General features: G+C 33.9%; 1 protein-coding gene across 1 annotated transcript in view; it reads left to right on the forward strand.

Moving 5' to 3' along the window:
- VWDE (von Willebrand factor D and EGF domains) overlaps nt 1-9,309 on the forward strand; it is a 76,311-nt gene extending 67,002 nt beyond the window's left edge. Inside the window, 5 exon segments of the mRNA XM_063637058.1 lie at nt 2,809-2,904; nt 2,998-3,093; nt 3,846-3,941; nt 6,500-6,603; nt 8,879-9,309. Coding sequence (XP_063493128.1) covers nt 2,809-2,904; nt 2,998-3,093; nt 3,846-3,941; nt 6,500-6,603; nt 8,879-8,893 — 407 coding nt within the window. The 3' untranslated portion in view covers nt 8,894-9,309.
- The last annotated feature ends 627 nt before the right edge of the window (nt 9,310-9,936 follow it).

Consider the following 9,936-nt stretch of genomic DNA (forward strand, 5'->3'; position numbering starts at 1 on the left):
CCTCTCTGTGCAGTTTTGTAGGCCCAAGGTGTGAAACAAGTAAGCAAAGTTCTCTTGTAGTCTGTTATAATGAAATTGTGTCATTTTTGTTGCCTACACAGCAAAAATGTTTGATTTATGGTCAATCTACTATCCACTATTATCCTATAACCTCTTTTCACCTTAGTTTCATTAAACATTTATGAAGAATCACCTACGCACAGCACTATGCAAGAAGATACAGAGACATAAAAATGCATTGTTTTTCTCTTTCATGGGCTTATTATTTTAACACTTTCCCTCATATAGTTAATATTACAGGTTATTTTCAGAATAATGGGGATGTCTTGAGGGTATGAATTAATGTCAACCAATAATATGTAATGTGTATTTTCTGCATCGTCATATTTTCGAGTTTATTAAAAATATAGAGTAGATTTTTACTATAGAACATATCAGAGTATTTCCATAATTTAATTCCTAAAATTTAGGTTTTCCTTAGCACAATGCACTTTGATTTGCAATTCTATTTCTTTTATTTTGGATGTTGGCTAGGATTCTTAGGAAGGAAATAAAGCAGAAAAGAAGTCATCACGCTAACAGGATATACAGGCATAGCAAATGAGTTCCTGTAATTCATATTCCTTTGAAGAAGCAGTTTGAGAAACAGAAAGAAGTAAAGACTAAGTTAAGGGAAATCTTGAAAACCAGAAGACTATGGTTAAATCCATGCTAGAGAGTTATATATGTAGTTTTGAATGGAGAATGTAAGGAAGGAAATGAAAACTTTACATCTTTCATGCTACTTGAAGTAGATGTAAGATGAAGTAAGAAAAGTTCTCTAAAATGTATATGCCAATTGAGTAAGTGGATAAAGGAAGAAATATTTCAATTATTAAACTGAATTAAAAATTATCTATTGAACATATTCCATGCTTTAAGGGCCAGAGAACAGATTATCATTGTGGGAAGAGAGTAGGTTTTACAATTAGCTTGCCTCCACAACTTTCTTGCTGGTATTTACTGAAAGGCTCCATGCCTCAGACTTCCTGGCTTTCAGGTATGATCTAGACAGTTGCTATGACATGTAATTCTTATTAGATCTCATCTTCTTGTGAGCCTAAATGGTGGGAAGGGAAGATGGCACACACATTGAAAGTGATTGAATAAAATTAGTGGAATATAAAGTCATATGAAAAACGTATACTATGTGCACTGTAGAATTTTAAAAGAGGAAGATAGAAATTGAGCTAGAAACATCACAAAAAAGTTAAACTACTAAACTAGTAAGCAAGGCTTAGGATGTATGGCTGGAGAGATGTTTAAATACACCTTTCAATTTGCTTTACCTCTTGGATTTCACATGGAGAGTGAATCCAATTACTTAGCCCACTTCAGGATTTGGTGACAGAATGAGGCCTATAGATCTCATAAATATATGTGGAGGATGGATTTTTTATAAACCTCCTTTTCCTAATGTGGGATTATGGGTAGACATGGCCAACCTTAAATTGTATGCCCTTTGTATATATTATTTTAAGTATGTATGCTTTTTGTATAAATAATTTATTTATACACTTCAAGTTTTTGTGGATAATTAATTATAGCAAGAATACCCATCATAAACAATTTGTGGAGCTTTTTTATGTTTCAAATTCCTAACCACAGGCATTTCCTATGGAGTTTTTGTAGTAGAAAGAATATACGTTTTCTAATAAATAATAATAATCTTAAATTGTATGAAGGATACGGAGCAGAAAATGTAAGAACATTTCTCTACCAATAAAAAGTATCAATAAAATGTCAGAGAAATAACAGTGGACTCAAGCATGAACCAAAAAAAGTTCAGCCTAAAATACTGGAAACTATCTGTTTGCTAAAAGCTTTCAGTTATATTGTTACTATAAAGTTCTATATTATTTCCATTTAAAAATCCATTTGAAAACAGTAAAATTTTTCTTACAATGTTTGGAAATAAAGGAAGCAGCTATTTAAACAAGGTGTCAGTCCACACTAGTCCTATTAATACCAGTTAATTTGAAATTTATTTTTAAAATGCAAACTAACATTTATTTAATTATTATTTGGGAAGAAATTAAATTTTGAATTTTCTAGACAGGTTTGCCTGTGTATTACTTAAAAGAAATGCCTTCATTTAATTTTCATACCTGGAAGAAACATGAAGTAATCATAACCATCTCATAAAATTAATACATATTAACCTCTGAATTTCGTAAAACAGAATTATACAAATAGGAACTACCAGTAAGATGTATTCAAAATTATCTAACAAATATTCTTAACAAAGCCAAGGATTTATTGCTAAAAAGATTTTTACCAAGGATTCACAGGAATAAGTCACATATAAAGCTCTGCCTTCATATCCTCAGTAAGTACTCGAAAGCTAATTTAAAAGTGCTAAGTATGTGGAAAATTGTTGAGATTTGTCTAATTTCCACAAGAACAGGCACATTCTTATTTTGAGCTAGGTTTTGACTTATTTTCTGGGTTTTGTCTAGATCATTCCATGCTTTATTGTATAGTGAAACATAAGTTAAGGTTTATAATATATTCATTGTAATATGAAAGACTCAATTTGTTATGAATACTTAACCAATATATTTCCAATTGTGCTAACCTAATAGCAGCTTATAGGTATAAGCATTGCATTTCATGATTTAGAAAGGACAGGTGTAATGAGTGATCTTTTATTTTAATAGCACATTTCTCTGCCTTATGTCCTTATTGATGACAAGCACATGATGCAATGCATCATATGTGATAATTGGATATGTAATATTCACAGATTGCTGCCATGTGTTCTTTTAGCTTTCTGTCACCCTCCCTGTAAGAATGGTGGCCACTGCATGAGAAATAATTTGTGCGTCTGTCGTGAAGGATACACTGGTAGGAGATGCCAAAAAAGTAAGACATCACTAAATGTATTTGTCAACTACAGGTAAAGCAAAGACAAAACTGTTGAATTTAAGGGCTGACTTTTCATGCTTTTACCTTAAGGCATCTGTGATCCAATGTGCATGAATGGAGGAAAATGTGTGGGACCAAGCACTTGCTCTTGTCCTTCTAGTTGGAGTGGGAAACGATGCAACACACGTAAGAGGAATACTCTTAAAACGCTGAAGCTTTCGTCCTTCATGGGAATGTAAAGCAGAATGTAAAACAAAGAGCATTTTTTTCACATTTGTTTGCTTGGTCTTTTTAAAAATTTTGCATATTTATTCTTGCTTTAGGAGATACCTTTTTGAAACAGAGTTTTTACTCTTCTGAACTCATTCTTTCAGGTTAGCAGAAGAGGATATCTTGTATTTTTCAGTTTTTCTACTGCACTTGCCAGGAAAAATAACAAGTCCTTAAGTCCTGAAGTTGGGGTTGGGGAAAGGTTCTAAAAAATTACTGACTTCTTGGCTCCACCTCAAACCATCCAGTTCTGACCTTTCCAAGAGGAGGTAACAGTGCCACTCAGGCTGGTTAGCTCCTGAGGGTGGCTGTCTTTATTCAAATGTTTCAGTTTTTTCCTTTCTATAAATTATTTTAAATTAGCCACTACTAGAGTGTTTTGATCAAAGTGAAAAAATGAGAAGCAACACAGATGTCCAACAATTGGAGAAAAGTTAAATCACGACGCATTCAAACAATGGAACATTTTGCAACTGTTAAGGTCACATTTTCCAAGAATATGTAGTGACATTCAAAAATGTTCTTGATAAAATATTAGGGAAAAAAATTTCTTTAATCACTTACTTGTAACTATTTCTTTTTTTCTCTCTAATGAAAAGTTTTGTGGGTTATGGATAGGATTTGACTAGTAATTTAAAATTTTAACTTGTTTATATTTCAATTGGCAGCTATCTGCTTGCAGAAATGTAAAAACGGTGGTGAATGCATTGTGCCCAGCATATGCCATTGTCCTTCCTCCTGGGAAGGAGTGCAGTGTCAAATACGTAAGCCCACAGGATGTTTTTCCTACTATATGTTCTGAATTAGAATCTGTTATAATAATTAAAGTATAGCTTTAGGACAAGTCCATAGGGGGAAAAAAACTCCAGCATGCTGATCCTTTTTAAAAAATGATTTTATATATAAAACAAAAACTTCCTGAATTTTATATCCATTAAAAAGAAGAAAGTGTAGTATAATATATTAATAGTTTGTGTGACGAGGTCATTTCAAATTACAGTCTGTGGATTACCGATAAAGTTTCCCCAGGTGGGACAAAGAAGGTGTTGATATATAGAAGTTTACGTATTATTTCATATTATAAGATAAATACATATTTATCATGGATACCTTAGAAAATTTGGAAATGTATTAAAAATTAATCACTCTAGGCCGGGTGCAGTGGCTCATGCCAGCACTTTGGGAGGCCAAGGCCAGCTGATCACCAGGTCAGGAGATCAAGACCATCCTGGCTAACATGGTGAAACCCAGTCTCTACTAAAATACAAAAAATTAGCCGTGCATGGTGGTGGGCACCTGTAGTCCCAGCTACTTGGGAGGCTGAGGCAGGAGAATGGTGTGAACCCTGGAGGCGGAGCTTGCAGTGAACAGAGATTGCACCACTGCACTCCAGCCTGGGCAACAGAGCGAGACTCTGTCTCAAAAAAAAGTAAAAAAAAATAAATAAATAAAAAAAAATCACTCTAAATTTCACCATCTAGAATTAATGTCAGTTGCTTTTTTAGAGTATTAGTATATTTTCATCCAGTATTAGCCATAAATTTCTACACAGATGAAATCTTAAGATGTAGAGGAAGATCAAATTTTATGCAATTTTGAAATTGTTTGTGGAAACTTGAAATAAGATGTTAAAATATTAACAATGATTAACTTAACGGGAAAAACTGGAAATCCCTCAAAATATTTCCAAATGATTAATAATTATATAATTTAAAAATTGGTGGCCAAGTATATTGTAAACTGAAATTATAGTTTTATTATGATCATGCCTTTTTACTAGAAATAATGTATCCTCCATTTCAATGTCTTATGAACCACACCCTTGTTTCCATGCGTCAGAAATTTTGCATGTAATTTTTGTGACTCTTAGACCCTATTTTATTAGTAATTGCTACTGTAATTTATACATTGCTTAGCCTAGAAAAATATATCAAAGTACTATTAAATGCTGGTATTTACATAAGATATGTATGCTCAAATATTGATAATTCCAATTGGAATTTAGATGTGATAAACTGCTAGAAAAAAAGAGTTAGCGACCTCAACTTGGGTGCTTGTTCTGGAGTAAGCTCTATGTGGACCATAAGAGAGAAGGATGAGAAGATGTCAAAAGCACATTAATGAGGAAATATGCTTCAGTGGTTGCAGATTGAGGTTGTCTGAGCACAGCCTGAAGCTGTGCACCCTGTTTCTGCATCCTGCAGCATTTTTATGTGAATTTAAAAGTCGTCCTACTTCAAATTCTTTATTTCAAACTATTGAGAAACTGCCTTAACATAATGATATTTCTTAAACAAAATATGTTACTACCATCTGCTGGAAAATTGTTGTAATAAAAATTCAAATCTATGATACCTATCATGTGAATGCTGCTTTCTTAGCTGTGGAGCCCTCATGGATTATACAACCTGCCCAATTGTATACAGCAGCCCTGATGAAAACATCCTCTGTTAATGTTGCATTTATCTTAGAGGACATATTATTCTTGAATGTGTAAGCTTCAAGTATGTGATATTGAAGCAGTATTTCTCCTATAAAAATAACCATTATATATAATTTTATGGTATGCTCATTTTCACTCAATATTATTTGAAAGAATTTATGTCGTTTAAAAACAAAATTTAAAGCAATATATTAAGTTCCATAATATAAATACTACAAAAATTCCCTTTGCCTCCCCTCTTATGTTTAACATTTTAGTTATTTACAAGTTATTATTAAGTATTATAAGTATTTTCTTTCTACAGGTAGATGATAAATAGATTGAGATATTGAGATAGATGTAGGTATTTTTAATTGCCTTGGGAAAGATTTCAAGGAAGGAATGTATGATATAGACAGCATGAGTATCTTTCAGAAATTTTCAGTAGAGTTATTTCACATTAAATTTCCAATGATAGTATAAAAATTGTCAAATTTTCCATACACTAGCCAGTACTGGGTTGTCCCTTAAATTTTTGCTTAATGTTAAAAAGCAAATTATAGATGCTATCTTCTGTTAATGACTTGAGCTCCTCTAGAAAAAAAAAAGATATACTTCAAATACTTCAAAATGTAGCCAATGAAATTTTTGTTTCTTTTAATAATCTCTTTATAGAATTTCAAAAGTGTTGTTTGAGTTTTGGGTGCTTTGTTTTTGATGAGTGCATGTGCTCTGAAAGATGAGAGTACATAGATTAGATCCATTCATTGATGGTTCATTAATAGATTCTTATGACTGCATTAGTGTCCAATCACCAGATAGCCCCAGACCACTAGGATAGAATATGCCACAAGCATTTCATGTCAAAAGATGGTCACTGTAAAAATTTGTGTATCGCAGCAATTTGCAACCCAAAATGTCTTTATGGAGGCAGATGCATATTTCCCAATGTGTGTTCCTGCCGCACTGAATACTCTGGAGTCAAATGTGAGAAGAAAATACAGGTATTTCAAAGTTTAAAGAGAAAATAAATATTAGACATTGACATTTGCATATCTCTTCTACTTAGTAATTATTACTAATTAATGTTTTATTTTCTCTTATTTCCAAAATAAAAAAAAATTTATTTCCCTCTAAAATTAAAAATTGTATCATTTTTGTGTTATGGTAGAGTTATTATATAAAATTTTGATGTGTTTTTAAGGAATTTCAATGTATAGATACAACTGTCCATGTAATGCAGTATTTTATGACACCGTAGTTGAGACAGCAAATATTCCACAACATAGATTCAAGACACTTGTTTGTAGGGCCAGTGCTATAAAACATATATTTAAAAAGTTTCTGTGATCTTATTTCTTTATATAGGATTAAACTGCATTGTGTTTGGTCTCTAATCTTAAATTTCCAAATATCAACAGCCGAGATATTATTTCAGTCCTAATTCCCATACACAGAAGGGTAGCTCTAATAATCTCTCTCTGTCTTGTACAAACACGCAGACACGCAAATGCAGCAAACCTCTCAAAAATGTCTTAAAGTTAATATGTAGGAGTTGTAATTTAAAAAGTCATTATATGCTATTTAGCACTTCAAAATGCCCCAGGGTCATGAATATAAAAGTATGCTGGAGTACTAGAATTTGACAACTGATTAGAAATTTTCTTCTTGAAGCTTGATATGGATCAATCTGGCTTGGAGACAAAATGGATATATGTAGAGTTTTCTCCGAGCACTGGTGTCTTCCTGTAGGATTGGCCCCCATTATGAAAATAACCAGATCATAATAGGGCTATGGCTTGAAAACTGGAAAGCAAAAGTTATTGAGTACTTATTTGATTAAATATTGTTCGAAAAAAATAAAAATAAAAGCTTGAGCTTCCTTGGGTTTGGAGGCAGCCTAAGTATATATTATTTGATTTGATTTGATGTGAGATTTTTATGGCACAGAAAACCCTATGACCTCTAAAGCCTTTTAACTCCACTTTGACAGTACTAAACTAGGTGGCTGCTCTATATCTATTTTATGTATTTATTTGCCATCTGAATCCTTCCTCATATGATCAATAGCAAATCATCTTTATCCCCATTGATGTTGCTTCTGAGAATGCATCTGAAATCACACTAAGGGGAAAAAATGCCAGAAGGCCGTGGGGAAGGAAAAGGGGATAAGAGGCTAACATGAGGACAATATATCCCGTTCTACTATAACCTGCTTTCCAAAGCTTCTAACTTTAATCTCATTCTGGCTTTATTCTGTTGATCACTGGTGTCGTTTTTTTTTTCTTTACTTGCTTTCAATATTTCTTTGGCTCCCACACATAGGTTAAAATGTAAATTTCTCTTTAGTGGGGAAAAAAGCAACCACCATCCACGGGTATCCACAGAACCTTCTCCAACTCGATCCCTTCCTCCCCTCTTCCCTACCTTCCCCAAAGGAGGGTTCAGGCTGGCTAACTACCTCCTGGGTCTTCCTCAAGCAACCTGAGATAGTGGGTAAAAAAAAGAAATGGAGCTTACTGATTGGATTGCTAGAATTCCAATGAAAAAGAATTACTGGCTACAGACAAGAAACACAGAGAAAGGGAAAATAAGCAAAGGAAGAAAAAGGTGCTAAAGAGGGTGGGTTGATAAAAGGCTTTGGGAAGCATCATAACCTCCTGCTTGTGGCCGAGTGCACTCACTCTGACCCTGCCACTTATTTGCTCTGTGATTTCAGGCAAGTTTAACTCTCTCAGTCTCAGTTTTCTCATCTGCAATATGGCATTAATAGTAGCACCTAATCATAGGCTTATTGTAAGGATTAAATATGTTAATATATGTGAAGTACCTAGAATGGTGCCTGGGACATAACGAGGACTATGTAAGAGTTTGTAACTAATTACATTGAATAGAGGAATAGAAAGAGGTGGAGAAAGAAAAGGATGGGGAAAGACACTTGAGAGAAACACTGCAATGCATTATGAGTGTCAGTGGTTTTTTCCTGAGGGATATCAAAACATTAATTAGTTTTACTGGGCACGGATGTTTCTAAAGTGTAACATTTTGCCACGATGGAATCACCTAGTATGCAAGCTCCATTTGGTTATGACTGCTTGGACCTTAAATATGATCTTGATTTGATTTCAATTTTTATGAAAACAGTATTGAGTCTAGTGGCAAACAGAACCAAAAGAGCTTTACGTATCATGTCAGAGGGAAGGAGGCAACAAATAATGAGCAAGGGTTAAATGATTTTATACTAGTCATTGAAACACAATTTCCTTCTTCCTACTACAGATAAGATGCCATTGAGTAGCATCGAGTATATGAATTACAAGCCTGTATCTTAAGAACGGAAATGTTTTGTTCAGAAAAAGTTGGGGATAACTTGAAGTTTATTTGAACATCATTCAAAAAATATCTTAAAGGCTGAAGAAACTAATAAAGTACATAATGATCTCAGTTGTAATCATTAGAGAAAAGCAGAGAAGAAATCCAGGTAATCTAAATTTGATGTTGAGATGGGATAGGATATTTACATATTGAGGTGATGTATCTGATATTCCATCCATTCACAATATTTAATAAACTGAATATTTTCTCAGCCCTGTGACTATGTCTGCATCATTACAAGTCAGTCAGCCTAATGGAAGCCACTTGATATCGTCCTGATAGATAATGCTTAATGCAGAATGAGGGGCTCACAGGACTATTTGAAGAATGGGGAATGAGGGTCTGGAGCTAGAGGTTAGGAAAGCCACTGCTGATCAGAGTGGGTAGTAATGAAGACGTTAGCCCAAAGCTCCAAGCAAGTTCTTTTCAGAGGCTTTCCTGGAGCTGCCATAATACTTGAGAATCTTTAAAAACTACCACCAACTGTCTCAGGCAAAGGGGATTATTCTCAAAATTTTGCTAGAAAGCCGCTGTGAATTTCATCTTTCTAAGCATCAAGCAGCAAACACCTCTGAAAAGACTGATGGCTTCCTCTTCATTTCCATCTTCCGACTCTCCAGCAAATTTTTCTCATTGGCAAACTCTGACCCAGAACCACACAGATAAGTGGATTCTGAAAAATGTAATTCCTAGCCTTACAAAAAAGTGGCAGTGGTGTCCTGGGCCCAAAAATGAGAAAACAAACACCAGACATTCTAAAAGGTCTGCATCTGATTGCTCTTTCATCTTTCCATTTTTTCTGTACCATGATCCATTTTGGTATATGAATCGAGAGAGATGATCACAAAACCAAATCCTTCTACAGATATCACAAGAAAAGTGTATGTGGATGCTTAATAAAAACAAAGTTAAATTACAATACATGAATAGTTGGGGAAGTGGGTAACAACAACACGGAATAC

The sequence above is a fragment of the Symphalangus syndactylus genome, chromosome 3, assembly GCF_028878055.3.
Source record: "Symphalangus syndactylus isolate Jambi chromosome 3, NHGRI_mSymSyn1-v2.1_pri, whole genome shotgun sequence".
Classification (NCBI taxonomy): domain Eukaryota; kingdom Metazoa; phylum Chordata; class Mammalia; order Primates; family Hylobatidae; genus Symphalangus; species Symphalangus syndactylus.